Raw genomic sequence first — 19,692 nt, 5'->3', positions numbered from 1 at the left:
GTAACAATAAATAACAGTAATTTCTCTCTCTTACACAGCGCTCTTCATCAATAGATCTATCTCATAACACTTCACAATCTTTAATCTCTCTCTTTGAGATGAAAGAGGCCACAGACACCCCCACCCACGTGTTATCACAAACTTTGGGCCTTTCAGATGCCCTCAGATCCCATCTGGACACGTCCCTTTACCTCTGACTCCCAGAGACACTGGTCACAGAATACCACTGGCGTATGCAGGTGGCCAGTTACAAGCTCCCCGACAGGCTGACACCACATGAAGCTTTTCAAGCCTCTTGCTGGTTCCTGGCTCCTGCAGAAGTTGCAGGTGGCCAGCGAAGCAAGAGACCCAACCGTCAGGCACTCGCCTGGGACGTTCAAAACAAAGGGGGAACCTCAGGAAGCTGGCAGAGGAGAAACACCCCCCCACCCAATTTCGCCCTTCGCTCCCCCACAAGAATCTCAGCAAAGAAACAGCAGAGACCCCGGGGGCCTCTCTGGGCCCCCAACCACCCTAGGCACAGAAATGCAAAGCAGCAGGGCCGACCCTAGACTAAAGGAAAACGACTCCGCCTTTGAGCACGCACCTGGGGTCTCACCTGCCCCTGGTCCCAGGGCTGGGCCTCCCCCAGGCCCCACACTGAGCAGGGGGCTGGAAGGGGGGAGGGCGCCGTTGCCATCCAGCCCAAGCCAGGGAAGGGGGCTGGTGTAAGTCCTGACACCTCCCCCCACCCCCCCTCTGGGTACAAACTTCTCAACTCCAAATGGGGGGGGGGGGAATAAAGCCCCTCGCCTCCCTTCCAAGCACCAAACTTAGGGGGCTGCTAAACCCCTCCCCCGCCCCCCACAACCCTGGGGGAGGGTCTAGCCCCTTCCCAGCCCCTGAGGGAGGGGTAACAACCCCCCACCCAGGAGACCCCCCCCCTTCGGGGCAGAAGGTGGGGGAGGGGGAGTTTTACTTACCCTGGGGGTCTGTCCCCCCCTCCCTCTCTGGTCTCCGCTGCCGCCCCCGGGGAGGGGGGTTCTGCCGAGCGGGGCCGGGCCCCTCCTCTGGAGCGAAGGGGGGTCGGAGCGGGGAGGGGGGGCTGGCAGAGGGGGTCGGTGCCGCGGGGGGGGCCGGGCCGGGGGGGGCCGGGGGCGGGCGGAGAAAAGAAAAGAAGGAAAAAAACCGAAAAGGAGGAAAAGAAAAAAAAAAGAAAGAAAAAAAAAGGAAAGAAGCTGCTGGCCCCTCCCCCAGCCGGCGTGCGCGCTGCGTCACCGCTACGTGCGGCCTCGCGTCAACGCGCCGCGCCGCGCCCCGGGGCCCAGCCCGCCTACCCCGGCCGCGTTGCCAGGGGCAACAGCGAGACGCGCCCCGCCGGGCCCCGCAGCGGCCCCTGTCGGCCTGGAGGGGCGGAGCCCGCCGGCCCCGCGCCACCTTAAAGGGGGGGGGCAGTTCCCCAGCCCGCCGAGCGCCCGTAGTGCCCATGCGCGGGGGAGGCTCCGCCCCCGAATGCCCCCCCAGGCCTGACCCGACCCGTGTTTTGGTTCCGCCCACTACCGCTCCAGCCCCAGTTCCCCCGCTCTCCCAGCCCCCCCACTGCACCTCCCCCGCTCTCCCAGCCCCCCCGCTCCAGCCCCCCCACTGCACCTCCCCCGCTCTCCCAGCCCCCCCGCTCCAGCTCCCCCACCCTCCCTGCTCCCACACCCCGCTCCAGCAGAGCCCCCCCACCCTAGGTCCCCTCCACTCTCCCAGCCCCCCCTGCTCCCCCACCCCATTCCAACAGACCCCCCGCCCTAGGTCCCCCCCCGCTCTACCAGCACCCCGCTGTACCCCCCTGCTCCCCCACCCCGCTCCAGCAGACCCCCCCTGCCCTAGATCCCCCCTGCTCTCCCAGCCCCCCCACTGCACCTCCCCCGCTCTCCCCCCCGCTGCATCCCCCTGCTCCCGCACCCCGCTCCAGCTCCCCCACCCCCCCGCTCCAGCAGACCCCCCCGCCCTAGGTCCCCCCTGCTCTCCCAGCCCCCTGTGCTCCCACACCCCGCTCCAGCAGACCCCCCCGCCCTAGATCCCCCCTGCTCTCCCAGCCCCCCCACTTCACCTCCCCCACTCTCCCAGCCCCTCTGCTGCACCCCCCTGCTCCCCCACCCTGCTCCAGCAGACCCCCCCTCGCTCCAGCCCCCCCACTGCACCTCACCCGCTCCAGGTCCCCCCCGCCGCACCCCCCCTGCGCTCCCACCCCACCCCACTCCAGCAGACCCCCTCTGCCCTAGATCCCCCTCTGCTCCAGCTCCCCCACCCCCCTGCTGCACACACACCCCCGTTCCCCCACCCTGCTCCAGGTCCCCCACTGTTCCACCACCCCCTGCTCTCTTAGCCCCCCCACTTCAGCCCCCCACTTTTCCACCTCCAGTGCCCCCCACGCCCACTGATCCAACCCCTCACTGTTCTATCCAGCCAGCTCTCCCCACCCCCACTACTCTTGCCCCACTTCTCCAGCCCCCCATTCCCCCAGCCCCCCCAGTTACACCCCCTGCTGCACCCCCCAATGTTTGACCCCACACACACTTCCAACTCCCACTGCTCCAGCTCCCCATCCCCCACTGTTCCACACCACCTGCTGCCCCAGGCCCCATTTCCATTTTTTTTTCCCCCAACAAAAAAACCCAAGAGCATTTTTAACCAAAATGCAAAATTTTAATTTTGGTCAAAAAGTTGTTTTTTTTGATGGAAAAAAATGACGCCAGCTCTATACGGGCCCTTCCCTGCCCCAGGCCAGCTGGGTAAAGCTAGTTGATTTTTTAAAAAAAATTTTCACCATCAAAATGATTTTTTTTGGCATCCGCCTCAAATCCTCTGCCCTGGCTGGTCCCAGCGGCAGCAGTCTGAGGCCTAGGCCTGGTTTACCACACAGCTACAGCGCTGGGGGGGTGAAAGCGTTACACCCTTGAGTGCCGTAGCAATGCTAATCTAACCCCCAGTGTAGACAGCCAGGTCAATGCTGCCTACGACAGAAAAACCCGCTGCATGGTTGTAGGAAGCATCTACACCCCTCCCCACCACCACCCCTCGGGCACGACAGCAATATAGCTCCAGCGCCAGAGATGTGTAGATATGGCCCTACGCTAGGAGTGCTTCGCTAGTATATCTATCCCAGCATACTGTCCTGGCAAAGCGCTCCTAGTGTGGACGTGCCTTCTACCCTTATCAGTCTAGCCGCCTGCGTCTACACTAGGAGCTTTTGGCAACACAGCTCTGTCGGCCACAGATCACAACCCCATCCCGCCCCGACCGAGGTAGCCGTGCCAGCAACAGTCTGTAAAGCAGACCCGGCCTGAGATTTGGGAATACCTCTCCTCCAGCTCTGTCTCTGCTACAGCCACTCGCTCTCCTATGCTGGGAGCAGCTGTCTGCCAATTACTCTTTGCCATACACAGACTGCACGCTCTTTGGGGCAGGGACAGGCTGTGTGCATTTGTCCAGCGCCTGGCACAATGGGGCCCTGACCTGACTGACACCTGGAGTCGCTATCCCAATACAAATGTAATAGTCACGCACCGACTCCTGTGTTCGGTCCCAAATCAGCCATGTTTTCAGCCTTTTTATTTTTTTTTAATTGATCTTGGCTGCTAAGTCACAAAACCCAGCCAGATCCAGTAGGACCCCAAACACACCTCTCCCCCAGGTCTACCTTAACACCTCCAAAATCTGTGTCCTACGGGAACGGTCTTGCGGGATCAGAGGGGCGTTTATCTGCACTGGGATCAGCCAATATTTGCGTCAGTGAAACGAGACTTCCCGGTAATCCAGGAGAGGGGCTGCGAAATCCGCTCACAGAAGGGCAGGCTCCACGTTGGCTTTTAGTTTGACCCTCCCGGCACTGACTTTGTGGGGCTCCTTTTCCAGGCGGGAACCCAGCTCCGTTGCTGTGGTGGTACCAGACCTTGTGCTGTTTGAGAAAACCAGCCTGCTGGATCCCTATGCCCTTTGCCTGCGGGGATCAGAAAGAGATGGCCACCGGACAAGCCCTCCTGCTGTTAATACTCATCGGAGTAGCCGAGCCCGGGGCAGGTCGATGCCCTGCCTGCGAGATGGCAGCCCTGGACCCAGGCGTGCAGAAGGCGTTCCTCATTGAGCTAGCAAAGCAGAGTATTCTCTCCAAGCTGCACTTGAAGGAGCGACCCAATGTGACCCAGCCAGTCTTCAGCGCTGGCCTCCTGACAGCTCTGGGGAGGCTCCGTGTCGGGCGCACGACCCCGAGCGTCACGTTGGAGATGCCGAGCCAGAGCCCCAAGACGGATGAGCAAGACTATGAGATTCTCAGCTTTGCTGAGCCAGGTCTGTAAGGTCTCACGGGGTGTCTCAAGGGGTGCTGCAGGGGCATAGCGTGGGAAAGAGACATCCCCCAAGAGGGGCCTCTGCAAGGGGGCATTTTACCCCATTGCAACCCCAAGAGGGTGCAGGAACATAAATCACTCCCCCAAGCACTTACATCCAACCTTACACCACAAGGAAATAAACACATAAGAGTAGTTCACTGTCAAACTGGGGGAGAGTGTTTAGCGGGGTCCTGCAGGGGTAAGCCCTGGGTCTGGTACTATTCAATATTTTCATCAGTGACTTGGGTAGTGGAGTGGGGGGAATGCTTCTACAACTTGCGGATGACATCAAGGTGGGAGGGGTAGCAAGCTTTGGCGTTCAGGTTTAGAATTCAAAATGACCTTGACGAATCAGAGCATTGATCTGAAATCAACAAGGTGCAATTCGATAAAGACAGAGGGCAAAGTACTTCACCAAGGAAGGAAAAATCAAACGCGCAACTACATGTTGGTTGCGGGGAGGGGAACGGGCGAGGCGGCCGTACTGCTGAAAAGGGTCGGGGGGGGAGTGGATCACAAATTGCCGATGAGTCAACAACGGGACGTAGTTGCGAAAAAGGCTCCTGTCATTTGGAGACGTATTAACAGGAGTGTCGGATGTAAGACATGCGGCGGGGGATCAGCGGGCGTGTTGTGACCTGCTCTGGGCACCGTACTTTAGGAAAGATGGGGACAAACTGGAGAGAGTCCAGAGGAGCGCAGCAAAAAATGATCAAAGGTTTAGAAAACCTGACCTCTGAGGAAAGGTTAAAATAATTGGGCAGTCTAGAAGACTGAGGGGGGACCTAATAACACTCTTCCAGTGTGTTAAGGGCTGTTATAAAGAGGCTGGTGATAAATTGTTCTCTGTATCCACTGAAGGTGGAACAAGAAGCAATGGGCTTCATCAGCAGCAAGGGAGATTTAGGTTTGATGTGAGGAAAATCTTTCTAACTATGAGAGTAATTAAGCTCTGGGATCGGCTCAAGGGAGGTGGTGGGATCCCCCTCGCTGGAGGTTTTTAAGAGCGGGTTGGAGAAACACCTGTCAGGACTCGTCTAGGTTTACTTGGTCCTGCCTCAGCACAGGGGGCTGAGCTGGATAAAACCTCGAGGTCCCTTCCAGCCCATTGCTACGATTCCATAAGGCCAAGTTCTCTGCGGGCATAGAGGGGTGAAACACCATTGAAGTCAGCGGGGCAGGTCCCATTCACAGCAGCAGAGATTTCAGCCGTGGAGCAGAATTACCTAGCCCCCGGTGAAGGCAGCGGTAGATGGCTGGCTGGCTGGCTAGCTAGTCCCCGGTGAAGGCAGTGGTAGATGGCAGCGGTGAACGTGGCCTTTTGCTTAGTTTAATTTTTGTTCCACTGGCTTTATGGTACTGTACTTGAAAAACCTTCTGACTCGTTAGCTCAAAGCTAGACGGGAGAGGATCTAATGTAACTCTGTGGAGAGAGTACAGGGGGCGCTAGATGGTTGGGGAGTGCTGCTGTCGAACAGCTGCCGTGTTCCGCCCCAGATGCAGCTCCATGTTCAGAGGGCATTGCTGAGTGCATATAGCTTGTAAAGTGCTATGGGATCCTTCACTATCCCAGTGTAAAACAGGATTCATTTCTCCTTCCATGGAAATTCAGCCACCTCTGGGGTGGAACACAGCCCCGACTCTCCCTCAGCAGCACTAAAGCCACGGGAGGTGAAGATCAACGTATCCAGCTGAAATACCAGGTGCTTGGGATAAAAAGCGACTTCCCAATGCGGAATTTAGCCAGCGCCCCAGGGCTGACACCCCCAGCCTCACATCCTATCCTGTCATTATATACAAAAGCACTGTCAGCTCTTTGGCGCCGATGGCGATGAAGACGGTGTTTCCGGTGAAAGCCAGCACCGCGCCCCCTAGCACTCTGCCAAGTGCCCGCTTGGGCCAGACTGAGAAGACCACCAAAGCGCTGGGCTTTCCTTGGCAGGCTCCAACCCACAGACTCACTAGCACCCGCCTGCTTAGCTCACCAGCGGGCTGCCCAGGGCGGCCCGGGCTGGCAAGTGCAGAAGTCTCTTGGTAATGGTTTTGGCTGGGCACAGAGCTGTCTGAAGTGCAGCCAGCAAGATGGTTGCCGGGCCCGGCCCTTGTGTGTATTTTTCCATGGATGTCACTTTGCCTTTGGAAGGAGCTGTTGGCCAGGGAGCCTCCGTGGTATATTGTGTCTGTACACCCACGGAGGCAGGTCTGGACGCCCCGTGCCACGTCACAGGCCTGTGTGGGATAGGCAAGCCCATTGGCCAAAGCAATGACACACTATGTTCTTAAAACATCCCAGAACAGTGCATCTCCGTAATACGTTGTAGCCCGATCCGGGCCTGGACAGAGAATCTCCTAGCACAAAGATGTGGCTGCAGGGAGTCAATGAACATGCATCATGGCCCAGCCCATCAATCCACCCTCTAGAGCAGGGGTGGGCAAACTTTTTGGCCCGAGAGCCACATCGGGGTTCCAAAACTGTATGGAGAGCCAGGCAGGGAAGGCCGTGCCGCCCCCAACAGCCTGGCCCCCGCCTCCTATCCGCCCCCACACACTTCCTGCCCCCTGACTGCCCCCCTCAGAACCCCCGACCCATCCAACCCCCTCTGCTCCTTGTCCCCTGACTGCCCCACCCCCTATCCACACACACCCGGCCCCTGACAGGCCCCCCGGGACTCCCACGCCTATCCAAACCCCATCCCCTGACCGCCTCTCCCCCCCCGGAACCTCCGCCCCATCCAACCGCCCCCTGCTTCCTGTCCCCTGATTGCCCCCCGGGACTCCCTGCCCCTTATCCAACCCCCCTGCTCCCTGCCCCTGACCACCACCACCCCCACCCGGAACCTCCGCCCCATCCAACTGCCCCCTGCTCCCTGTCCCCTGACCACCACCACCCCCACCCGGAACCTCCGCCCCATCCAACTGCCCCCTGCTCCCTGTCCCCTGACTGCCCCCCAGGACCCCTGCCCCTTATCCAACCTCCCCTCCCCCTTAACGTGCCGCTCAGAACAGCAGGACTGGCAGCCCCACCGCCCAGAGCCCCGGCGAGGCTGCGGGGGAGGGGGGACAGCAGGGGAGGGTGTCACAGAGTGGGGGGGGACACAAGGCCCTGTACCCCCGGCTTCCTCCGATTCACCACGACTCTTAGCCAGCCAGTAAAGCAGAAGGTTTATTTAGATGACAGGAACACAGTCCAAGACAGGTCTTGCAGGTACAGACAACAGGAACCCCTAGTGTGCCAGGCCTTTTTTAGGTTACCACCTCTTTGCCAGGGTCGAGTTGCAGACTCCTCCGCCCCTGGGACTGCTCGCTGCGATCCCCCGGGGGACCCTGTCACTGCAAAAGTCCTTCTCTCTGGTCACACACTCCCAGGGGTTAATCGCCCCCTGAAATCGTTTTTTTTTTTACTTTTTAGCACACCTGGTCCCCGTCAATCCCCCTTCATTTTACTGCTCCCCAGTCACTTACTGCAGGAAGCGCCGTCCACGGGGTGCAGTAGATCCCACGGCTGCCACCAGTTGTCACAGAGAGTGGGGGGACACCAGGCCCTGCACCCCCGGCTTCCTGCGATTTACCATGACTCTCAGCCAGCCAGTAAAGCAGAAGGTTTATTTAGACGACAGGAACACAGTCCAAGACAGGTCTTGCAGGTACAGACAACAGGACCTCCTTAGTTTGGTTCATCTAGGGGCCCCAAGGACACCACAGCCCTGGGGGGGGGGCAGAGCCCCATCTGGGCCCCCCTCCATTTCACCAGCCAGCTCCAAAACCCAAACTCCCTCCAGCGTCTCTCACTCAGCCTTTTGTCCATTTCCTGGGCAGAGGTGTCACCAGGCCTCCAACCCCCTTCCTGGGTTCTCATGTTACATGCTCAGGTATTGTCCCTCAAGGCCAGTCTCCCATCCCCCAATGCAGACCGTCCCAGCCAAACTTCCCCCTCAGCATTCAACTAACACATTAAGAACAGTCCCAGTTCGTCACAGAGAGGCCGGGGGCTAGCCTCCTCGGCAGGGAGCTTAAGGGTCGGGCAGGATGGTCCCACAGGCCGCATGTGGCCCGTGGGCCGTAGTTTGCCCAGCTCTGCTCTAGATCCAGAGGCAAAGAATGGGAGTTTTCTTTTCGTATTTAGATCTGTAATGCTGGGAGAACAATGATCTTACATTTATAGGCGGCATCTCCGAAGGGATCTGGGAACAGCGGCTATACGCGAGGATCACATTATCCCCTGCTGAAATGCAGCTGCCTCTGGGGTGGGATAAAACAGCACAGTAACACCGCACAGTGATTTAGGCAGCAGGAAGTGGAAAATGGGCCAGATCCTCAGCTGGTGTCAGTGTTGCTTCATTAAAGTCAATGAGGATTGTCACCAGCTGAAGATCTGGCCCCATATCTTTCTCCAGCTTTACCAGCAAAGGGAATTTAGGAAAGGACACCAGAATTACCAGCCTAGCCTAGATTCTGCTGCGCGCCATTGGAGTAAGTCTGGAGGTGAAGGAAAACAGGGCCACCCCAGCTGTGGCATATCACGGTCGGTGGAGTCCCGCGCCCTGGCCCCAGGGCTGTGCTTAGCATTTAATTCAGTGGTCTCCTGTTCCCTCTCGTCTAGTTCCCCCCATCCCCAATAGAAAGGGCACTCCTGCCCCCCCCCAATGCCAGCCTAGCCCAGCGTCAACGTGGAGACCTCACTGCTTCCATTCCTAATGCCCCCCTTGCTGCTTTGTCTGCAGGGCCCTCCGCTCCCAACAGGACACGTCTGCACTTCCACTTCACCCAGGATGCCGGCAGAAGCGTGCAAATCCTCCATGCCGACATGTACGTGTTCCTGGCAGCCCCCGGTGGCCCCGCGTGCAGGGTCACGGCAAAGCTGCTGTTGTCCGAGCCGGGCGATGCAAACCCGACGCTGGTCGGCAGGAGGCAGCTGGAGGTGAAGCGGGGAGGCTGGGCCGCAATGGAGGTGAGGACAGCTGTCCAGAGCTTCTTCAGCAAAGGCAGCCAGAGACTAACGGCGGAGCTGGAGCTTGAAGGAAGCCTGGAGCCTGCCCTGCTTCTCAGCAGCAGCGACTCTCACCGGCCGTTCATCGTGGCCAAGGCCCGGGCCAGGCCCCGACACCGGATTCGCCGCCGGGCCGTCGAGTGCAATAGCAAGTCCAGGACGTGCTGCAGGAAGCAGTTCTTCGTTGACTTCAAGGAGATCGGCTGGGAGGACTGGATCATCCAGCCGGAGGGCTACCGCATGAACTACTGCACGGGGCCCTGCCCCACCCACGTGGCCGGCATGCCCGGCCTGGCCTCCTCCTTCCACACAGCCGTCCTGAATCTCATCAAGGCCAACGACGCGCATGCCGCCTTCAGCTCCTGCTGCGTCCCCACGCGCCGCCGGCCCCTCTCTCTGCTCTACTACGACCAGGACAACAACGTCGTCAAGACCGACATCCCCGACATGATCGTGGATGCCTGCGGCTGCACCTAACCCGCTGCCTGGCGCGCACACAGCTGCCTTTGCACTGAGCGATTCCTCCCTCGAACCGGGACAGGACAGAGATTCCCACGCCGAGGCCCCGTTCCCACTGGTCCTGCTGTTGGAATTCACGTCCTTCACGTACATGACTGATTGTGCCGCTGAACCGTGCCATGTCAAGCACCTTCTCTCCGGAAGACGGGTACAGGAATCTCACCCCCCCAGCCAACGGCCTCCTTCCGCCTTTTCCCGAGCCGTCCTGCGGACGCCAGCCAGGGCCCCTTTGCAGCAGTGGGTTCTGCCATGTGAAGACCCACCCTGCAGGGAAATTGGACCGAGCCCCCACAGACCTCAGGGACCGCCAGGGGGAGATGCTGGGTTGGGTCAGAGAGGAGGTCAGTGCTGCCTAGACAAATTCAGACGGGAGGAAAGAAGGCGTAAATTCTTGATGGGGAGAGTAACTAGCCACGGACACAATTTACCAAGGGCCAGGTTGGCTTCGCCATCAGGGACCATTTTGCAATGGGGACTGGATGATTTTCCAAAAGCTCTGCTCTAGGTGGAGATGCTACCCAGGGGCTCAGACGAGACAGTCAGAAGGGGCCTTGGAATCTCTGAGTCTGCGGCTGAGCGGGGCGGGGAACAGGGGGCCACACCACGTCACTTGGCAGTGGCACTAGAGTGACCAGACAGCAAGTGTGAAAAATCGGGACTGGGGGTGGGGGGTAATAGGTCCCTATATAAGAAAAAGCCCTGAATATCGGGACTGTCCCTATAAAATTGGGACATCGGGTCACCCTACTTGGCACCGAATCGGAGCTGCAGCCTGGGACGCCAGCTGGCGCGCGCCGAGTCCTGTGGAACCAGGAGAGCGGTTTGGGGAGAGGGGCGAGCTGGTCCCGACGGGAGGGACGCAGCCCGGCTTCTCTGTCCGTAAGGCGCCCACAGCCCTTTAAGATGTCTGTTCCTCCCTCCCTGAGCACTCAATAAAATGCTGTATCTGTGTGCGCGTGACCTCAGTCAGCTAGCAAGTCCCTCCCCATCCCCACACGCGGATCCCAGTCCTGCCCCAGCCGGTGCCAGGAGCCACCACGCAGCTGCCACAGCTAGCACTGCGCAGCGCCCAGCGGGCACCGGGAGCTGAGCTTGGGGCGGGCCAGCCCCCACCAGCCAGCCATTCCCATCAGGGGCCAGGCAGGCTTGGCCTCACATGCCAGGGCCTGCCCTGCTTCCAGGGGCTACTCAAGAGGCTGCTGCCAGCTCCCCAAGCTGCAGGCTCTTGCTGTCTGCTCCTGGGGCAAGTCTCCTGGGGGGTCGCCTCCCGGGGGGCAGCGCTCGGGACCGTGGGACTGTGGATCCTGGCTCTCTGCAGCCAGCCCGCTGGGGGCGGAGAGGGGGCGTAGCAGGGATGGTCGGAGCCGTTGCCAATCGCTGCTTGCTCAACTTGCGTCCACGCACCCAAACAGCACGCTGAGGGGTGCCAAGCCAGCTGGGGGGCAAAAGTCCTCCCCCGGCTGAGCAAACACGCTCCTTCAATCAGATCTTTTTCCTTTTTTCGGCGAGACGGGGTCTGATCCAACAGCCAAGGCTCCTGAGGACAGCACGCAGCTGGCTCAGGGATGCTCGGCTCTGGCTCTGACACTCGCACACGGTCCCCAAGTGGGGACAACCGGACTGGTCCCCTGCCGAGCTTCCGGCTTGGGGGCCTCTCAGCGTGCCTGGGCTCCGGGCTCCCCGCCTCGGCCCCCAGCTCTCAGCTGAATTTGCCTTCTCCTGGCTGCGGCCCGGCACCGCTCCTGGGGTAGGGGCTGGAGGGTCGAGGGCTCGGAGGGCAGGGGGCAGGACAGCCGGCAGCTCGGGTGTCTAAATCGGGCCGTTCCTCCTGCTGGGAAACCGGGGGTGACCCTGCGTCGACTCCCAAAGCCAAGGCTGAGCTCTGTGCGGAGAACCTCGCTGCCCCCTGGGTCGTGGGCCCCAGCAGATGTAGCTAGGGAAGCGGGGTCTGAGGGCAGCACCGCGGGGCCGACACCAGAGTACGGGGCTGCGTTCCGCTCTCCCCGGCAGTTTCCAATGCGACAGGGCTAGGATATAAGCCACGTTCCGCTCCATCTCGTCCAGATCCTGCTCTTACAGCAGCCTCAGGGCTGCTCTAATTTCTGCCCTGCCCCCGCCCGCTCTGGAACAAAGAATACCCATAATTCAGTGCGTTGCAGCCGTGCCCCTGATCTACCCCATACACCAGGAGCAAGGTTGGTGCAGGGATCTTATGCCGGCTCCACACTGATTCTTAGGGGTCATTTCCCCTCTGTTAAGGCCCCTTTAAGGTGCTGGAGCAGGACAAAGGTTCCTGGATACAATGGAGAATCCAAGCCCCTCGCTGTATTGGAGTCACTCCAGATTTGCACCAGTGTAAGTGAGATGTTATCAGTGTAGCAATTCATCCTGGCTACAGGGGCTGGATGGCAGCTCCTGCTAACATCCCTGTTCCTCCAGAGACCCCTGCAAGGCCAGGATGGAGAATATGGACATTTCTTTACTATTATTACCGGGTGTGTGGAAATGCATGACTCAGTTTCCCCACTCCCTTTGGATTGTCGGCCCCAGGGAAGGAAGGGGTTAATTCCTCCTCGCGGCCAGGATGGGAATGGATGGGCTGCTCGTCCAGGTGGCTGTCTGGGCTGGTCTGACTGAAGAAGAACTGGCCCCACGTGCATGATGGCCCGGACAATAATTGTTAAGGACCGGCCATCAAGGTAGGGTTGCCAACTTTCTAATTGCGCAAAACCGAACACCCGTGCCCCGCCCCTGCCCTGAGGCTCCGCCCCTTCTCTGAGGCCCCCACCCCCACTCACTCCAGCCCCCCTCCCTTCGTCACTTGCTCTCCACCACCCCTCACTCACTTTCACTGTGCTGAGGCAGGGGGTGAGGGCTCCAGCTAGGGTTGCAGGCTCCAGGGTGGGGCCAGAAATGCGGGGTTCAGTGTGCGGGAGGGGGCTCTGGGCTGGGGCAGGGAGTTAGGGTGCGGGAGGGGGTGCGGGCTCTGGGAGGGGGCTCAGAGCTGGGGCAGGGGTTGGGGTGTGGGCACTGGGAGGGAGTTAGGCTGCAGGAGGGAGTTCCGACCTGGGGCATGGGGTTCGGGGTGCAGGTGGGGGTGCGAGGTCTGGGAGGGAGTTAGGATGCAGGAGGGGGGTCCGACCTGGGACAGGGGGTTCGGGTGGGGGTGTGGGGTGTGGGAGGGAGTTAGGGTGCAGGAGGGGGTTCAGACCTGGAGCATGGGGCTGGGGTGCAGGTGGGGGTGTGGGGTCTGGGAGGGAGTTAGGGTGCAGGAGGGGGGTCCGACCTGGGACAGGGGGTTCGGGTGGGGGTGTGGGGTGTGGGAGGGAGTTAGGGTGCAGGAGGGGGTTCAGACCTGGGGCATGGGGCTGGGGTGCAGGTGGGGGTGCGGGGTCTGGGAGGGAGTTAGGGTGCAGGAGGGAGTTCCGACCTGGGGCATGGGGTTCGGGGTGCAGGTGGGGGTGCGGGGTCTGGGAGGGAGTTAGGATGCAGGAGGGGGTTCAGACCTGGAGCATGGGGCTGGGGTGCAGGTGGGGGTATGGGGTCTGGGAGGGAGTTAGGGTGCAGGAGGGGGGTCCGACCTGGGACAGGGGGTTCGGGTGGGGGTGTGGGGTCTGGGAGGGAGTTAGGGTGCAGGAGGGGGTTCAGACCTGGGGCATGGGGCTGGGGTGCAGGTGGGGGTGCGGGGTCTGGGAGGGAGTTAGGGTGCAGGAGGGGGTTCAGACCTGGGGCATGGGGCTGGGGTGCAGGTGGGGGTGCAGGGTCTGGGAGGGAGTTAGGGTGCAGGAGGGGGTTCCAACCTGGGGCATGGGGTTCGGGTGGGGGTGTGGGGTCTGGGAGGGAGTTAGGGTGCAGGAGGGGGGTCTGACCTGGGACAGGGGGTTCGGGGTGCAGGTGGGGGTGCGGGGTCTGGGAGGGAGTTAGGGTGCAGGAGGGGGTTCCGACATGGGGCATGGGGCTGGGGTGTAGGTGGGGGTGTGGGGTCTGGGAGGGAGTTAGGGTGCAGGAGGGGGGTCCGACCTGGGACAGGGGGTTCGGGGTGCAGGTGGGGGTGCGGGGTCTGGGAGGGAGTTAGGGTTCAGGAGGGGGTTCAGACCTGGGGCATGGGGCTGGGGTGCAGGTGGGGGTGCGGGGTCTGGGAGGGAGTTAGGGTTCAGGAGGGGGTTCAGACCTGGGGCATGGGGCTGGGGTGCAGGTGGGGGTGCAGGGTCTGGGAGGGAGTTAGGGTGCAGGAGTGGGTTCCGACATGGGGCATAGGGTTCGGGTGGGGGTGTGGGGTCTGGGAGGGAGTTAGGGTGCAGGAGGGGGTTCCGACCTGGGACAGGGGGTTCGGGGTGCAGGTGGGGGTGCAGGGTCTGGGAGGGAGTTAGGCTGCAGGAGGGGGTTCCGACCTGGGACAGGGGGTTCGGGGTGCAGGTGGGGGTGTGGGGTCTGGGAGGGAGTTAGGGTGCAGGAGGGGGGTCCAACCTGGGACAGGGGGTTTGGGGTGCAGGTGGGGGTGCGGGGTCTGGGAGGGAGTTAGGGTGCAGGAGGGGGGTCCGACCTGGGACAGGGGGTTCGGGGTGTGGGCTCCAGCACCGAGAGGGAGATGAATGCTGGAGGTTTGGCTCAGGGGGGCCGGTGATGCTCCCAGAGCAGACTCTCGGTCCAGCTCTGCTCTGACCAGACAGCCCCTGAAGGCTGGATTCCAGCTGATCAGCTGCAAGTCTCTCCCCCGGGTCTGGGCCCATCCGGGCTCCCCGGAGAGCCAGTAACCCCAGGTGCGAGAGCCCGAGGGCCCCATCTCAGGTCGGTGGAGCTGCGAGGCTCAGCTTTGTAAAAAGCGGAAGATCCCGAACACTCGGTGTCCAGACATGTGTCCCCTGGACGGGGAGAGGGGAGGCGCATGACCCCTTCAGCCCCAAGCCTCTCCGCTGGGGCACGCCTTTGGGCCACGGGCGGCTGGGCGAGCCCAAGAAAGCCCAGTTCCCAGCTGCGGCCGGGGGCAGCTTCTGGCCCCTGACAAGCGGGCTGGGGTCTCCGCCCGGGGTCTGAAGAGGTGACAGCTGGCTTGGGGAAAAGCCGCCTGGGGGGGACGTGCCGCTGTGGACAGAGCACTTTCGAAGTGGGGTGTTTCCTTCCCACTTTCCTGGGTTCACCGTCACTGCAATGAAACATTCCAACCCCTCCCCCACACACAAATTTCCACTCCGTGGACATTTCAACTCTTCATCCCCATTCGAGCCGAAAACTAATTTCGCACATTGGGATCTCCCACGGGCTGGACGTCCCAGCTTCTGACCCATCCCGGCCACCAGCATCGGTGCGCACGGACCCCATCCCTGGTGCCCCCCGGCCCCCAGGCCATGCCAATGTTCCGCAGTTCACTCCCCTAGCGAGAGCTGCGGCCAGCTGCGCCCACAGCCCATGGCAGCCAATCGAAGCCAGATTCCACAATGTTTCCCCCCTTATCTCGCTGGGCCAGGGGCAGGCTGACTTGATAAGGGGGGATGTGTCTGTGCGTGGCGGGTGGGGGGTGGGGGGGCAAAGGTTCCTCCGGCCAGTCGGACACATGGGACCCGTTATGTAATCTTATGGGCTTCCATCCTGGCGGCTTGGCTGTCACACCTGTGCTCCGGGGCCCCTGCCCTGGGGACTCCACACAACAGCTGACCTGGTGCAAAGGTGCTACAGGAGGAGGTGTCCCCCCTACCCCCAGGAAAAAACCCCACGCAGAGGGCCCTGCCCTGCCTCCACAGCAGAAAGTGCTGGGGGCAGGGCAAGGGCAGGAGGGGGCGTGACTGGACCTGCACCCCAAGCAGGGGCCACAATTTACGGCAAAGTTGGCCAGCACCGGGGCCACACCAGCCCCTGAACGGGCAAGGCACAAGCCGGTCCCTGCCCAGGGAGGAAGCTACGGCTTTGAGTCCGTCCCCCATCCCCGCGGACACCCCGATGCAAAGGCCCTGGGAGCGGCACTGGGCCTGTCGCCGGCGGCACCTCTCTAGCACCCCTGGGCGAGAGGGGGAACCCTGCTCCTGTGTCGGAGGCGGCGGCTATGCCGTGCCACTGGGCCCCTGCCCGCTTGCAGGGGGGAAGTTAAAGGGAGTCCAGACGAAGTCAGCAGTCTTCCGCACGCCCACCCAAAGCAGAGGCCTGCGTCGTGGGGAAACCACCACGAGAAGAGATGGCTGCATCTCAGCACCAGAGACAGAACTGCTTTCCCATCCCTCCCGGGCAGGGCACGCTGGAAGGGGCCAACAAGTGGGGGGAGTTCACCTCCCCCACCCCAAGGCTGTACCTGCACTGAGGATATGCAGATTAATCAGGCTGAGATGCTGAGAGCTGGGTGCTGCATAGCCCAGCCTCAGTCCCTGGGGGCAGCCAGTCCAGCCCCCTTTGCCACCCACATCTTTTTAACCAAAGTTCGAATGCCTCTTCCCTTACTGGAGTCAATGGGCTGGGAGTCAGGATGCCCTGGGTTCTATCCCTGGCTCTGCCGCTGACCTCGGCCAAATCACTCCCTTGCCCAGTGCCTTTGGAAAGTGCTCTGGGTGAGAAGTGCAGCGTAAGGGGTGGGTGTCAGGGCGCCAGCCAGAGCGAATAGAAATAGATGGTGGGAAGTTACTGGACCTTGAAATAGGATTCCCACTGCGGAAGAGGAAGCGGCTACCATCCCTCTCCCAGCATCCAGAGTCTCCTCTCTCCGCTGGACTTTCCTCGGCCTCCTTCCTAGATGCCCGAAGCAGCGCTTGACATGGGGTCCTGGCGTGCGTTCTGCAGCCCACCCAGGGAGCCAGGGCGCGCACAGGCCCCGCAGCCAGGAGGCGAGGCATATGGCTGGAGTATTCCTAGCCCTCGCACGCTTCCTGTGCAGAGTGATTCAGAACCAAAGGGGCTGCGTTTGGCTTTACGTGCGAATGAGGAGCTAGAAAGGAAGCTGAAAGCCAGCAGGACGCGGGGATGTTCTGTGTGGGCAGAATCAGTAACAGCAGCAGCAGCCATCTCTGTTTCTGGAGAGCGATCCTGAGGTGTTTTACAAACCGGGATAACCCACCCACCACCAAAAGGCAGCCACCTCTGGGGTTGGGCCTGGCAGCTGTTTGCACCGGGATCCCTCGCCCGGCGCTGAGATGCAGCCACCTCTGGGGTGAGACACAGCAGCTGTTTGTAGAGCTGTTCCACTCCCTGTTGAAATGCAGCTGCCTCTGGGGTGGGGTACAGCAGCCGTTTAAAAGCCTCATACCACCACCCTACAACAGCTTTGGATAAGAAGTAAAGGCAATGCCCATCTCCTGCAGCGGAGGGTAAGGTGTGGCAGCCAGAGCTACTCTCTGCCAAAGGGACCCTGGGGTCTCTAATAACCAAAGGTTATTCCCTCCTCTCTGCCATTCGGCACGTGGGACTACACAGCGCCCCCTAGGGGCAGTGCGCTCCATGCTGACTCTAAGTGGTGGGAAGTGCTATATTTTAAGCCCGTTTTCATTGGGTTCTCAGTAGCAATTTCCCATGTGCAACGTTCCTGGGGCGCCGTTAAAAGTCTGGTTGGCAGCACAGCGGGGCTAAGCCAGGCTGCCTGCCCTGGCTCCATAGGGCTCCCGGAAGCGGCTGGCGTGTCCCTGCGGCCCCTAGGCACAGGGATGATCAGGGAAGCTCTGTGCGCTGCCCCCAGTGCTGGCTCCACAGCCCCCATTGGCCAGGAACAGTGGCCAATGTGAGCTGTGGGGGTGGTGTGCAGAGCCCCCTGGCCCCTGCACCTAGGAGCCTGCCTTAGCCCTGCTGTGCCACCAACTGGGAGCTGCCTGAGGTAAGCGCTGCCTGGCTGGAACCCGAACCGCCTCCCACACAACTCAACCCCCTGCCCCAGGTCAGAACCCCCTCCCACACCCTAACTCCCTCCCGGAGCCTGCACCCCAACCCCCTGCCCCAGCCCTGCGCCCCCTCCTGGCGTCTGCATCCCCCACCTCCTCCCGCACCCAACCTCCTACCCCAGCCCTGCGCCCCCTCCTGCACCCCAAAATCTGGCTTCTATGGGCTGAGCCCTGGCGGGAGACTCCTGGCCCAGCTCGGCTTGGCTCAGTCCAGATCCTAGGCCCAGCCCTGGGGGGAGATGTCACGGAGTCCCCGGGCAATGCTCTGGAACTGCTCCCCACAAAGCCAGTCAGGACTTTGGGGAGCCTCCTCTCCCTCGGAGCAGACTGTCTTCAGGGCAAGAAGCTCACACGGCTTCACCTCCTGGGTCTGACCTTGGAGCATTCAGCATATGCCCCTCTGTGCGCTTCCCACAGCGAGTCCGCCCAGGCGGGGTCCTGGGGAAGCCTACGGGTTCTGCACCCCCCACTTCGCAGTCAGACGTGACTCTCGGCCAGCCAGTAAAACAGAGGTTTATTAGACGACAGGAACATGGTCTAAAACAGAGCTTGTAGGTCCAGCGAACGGGACCCCTCCGCCGGGTCCATTCTGGGGCCCAGCGAGCCAGACACCCACATCTGCCCTCACTTCCCGTCCCCAGCCAGCCCCAAACTGAAACCCCCTCCAGCCCCTCCTTTCTGGCCTTTGTCTCTTTCCCGGGCCAGGAGGTCTCCTGATCTCTTTGTTCACCTTTAGCTATTCCCTTGCAGGGGGGAAGGGCCCCAGCCATTTGTTGCCAGGATACAGAGTGTCGGCCATTTATGCACACTGGAGACTTAAGAAATGCATAGGGGAAACTGAGGCACACACACAGTATTCAGAGGAAACATTAAGAACAGTCCCACTTCGTCACAGGAGACCCCTGGCCCAGCTTGGCTCGGCTCAGTCCAGCTCCTAGGCCCAGCCCTGGGGGGAGACTCCTGGCCCAGCTCGGCTCGGCTCAGCCTGGCTTCTACTGGCCCAGCCCTGAGTCAATGAGCCAAACTGCGACAGGGGACTCTGCTGTCGGTGAGGTCCCTTCACTCTAGCGCCTCGGCTGATCCAGCCTCCTGGGGAGGGTTCAGAACCAACCCAGAGCAAGACCCAGGGGAGGCTGCAGGGCTGATATGGCTCTGGGGGTGGGGTGGAGAATAAACCAGGCTGGGGCCAAACGTCCCCCTGGACTCTGCACTTGGATCCGCGGGGCCGCCACTGGCCTCTCCCCTCTGCCGGGATCTAGACGCTGCCCATCACTCCTGAAGGAGCCTGTGCCAAGATCAACAGCCGCACTGCGAAGGTCCAAGGGCACCCGGTGCCAGCGGCTGGAGCAGGGTCTCCACACAGCGCTGACTTCAGGGGGCGGGGTGGGAATTCCTCACAGCGGCCGGTTTCTACCAGGAAAAGGGCTCGGCTCTAGGCTGGCATCTCGGGGCGATTTCTCACCGTGGGCTGTGGGGGCGGCCGGTCTGGCCCTGGCCACCTGTGCAAAGCGACCGGGCGCTGGAGCCATTATACCCGGAGAGGACAATCCCCAGAGCCCAGCTCCTGGCCCTTCCTGCCTGGGGCCTTTCAGACGAGGCTCCGCGGGGACATTCCTGGCCCCAGGGGGATTTTCCGAAGAAGGGGGAAGGGGCAGAGTTCTCAGCCAAAATCTCCCCTCCTCTGCTCCCGCCCACCCCCGGGGCTTGGCTGGCCAGGTGGGGACGGGGAGGGCGCGCCTGGGGCGATGTCATGGGCTGCCCAGGAGTTCGAAGCCAAGAACCAGCTTTGCGTGAGAGGGGTGGCACAGAGACTGTCCCTGCATGGCCTCTTGGGCCTGGATGCGACAATGCGGCTGCTCTGCCTCAGTTTCCCCACCACCATCTTTGGCCTGCTCCAGCATCGAGGTGATCGGGGCCTTCCGGCCGAGCCTTCTGGGGTAAGAGCTAATCAACACACCGAGCAAAAGACTCTCGGTCC

The 19,692-nt window shown here is 61.4% G+C and overlaps 1 protein-coding gene across 1 annotated transcript; it reads left to right on the top strand.

The window, feature by feature from the left end:
- The first annotated feature begins 3,989 nt into the window (after positions 1-3,989).
- On the top strand, positions 3,990-9,822 carry LOC135891874 (inhibin beta C chain-like). The gene is made up of 2 exons (XM_065419553.1): positions 3,990-4,317; positions 9,080-9,822. The coding sequence occupies exons 1-2, from the start codon at positions 3,990-3,992 to the stop codon at positions 9,820-9,822; spliced, it is 1,071 nt and encodes a 356-aa protein (XP_065275625.1).
- Positions 9,823-19,692: the final 9,870 nt, after the last annotated feature.

The sequence above is a fragment of the Emys orbicularis genome, chromosome 19, assembly GCF_028017835.1.
Source record: "Emys orbicularis isolate rEmyOrb1 chromosome 19, rEmyOrb1.hap1, whole genome shotgun sequence".
Lineage (NCBI taxonomy): Eukaryota > Metazoa > Chordata > Testudines > Emydidae > Emys > Emys orbicularis.
Note: the sequence above shows the minus strand (reverse complement) of the source record. Positions and strands in the feature narration are given on the sequence as shown.

What these genes read in the sequence shown, in the direction of transcription:
- LOC135891874 (XM_065419553.1), top strand. Translation starts at nt 3,990, where the DNA reads ATGGCCACCGGACAAGCCCTCCTGCTGTTAATACTCATCGGAGTAGCC. An exon ending in TCTCAGCTTTGCTGAGCCAG is followed by an intron (nt 4,318 to 9,079) that starts GTCTGTAAGGTC and finishes CTTTGTCTGCAG; the next exon opens with GGCCCTCCGCTCCCAACAGG.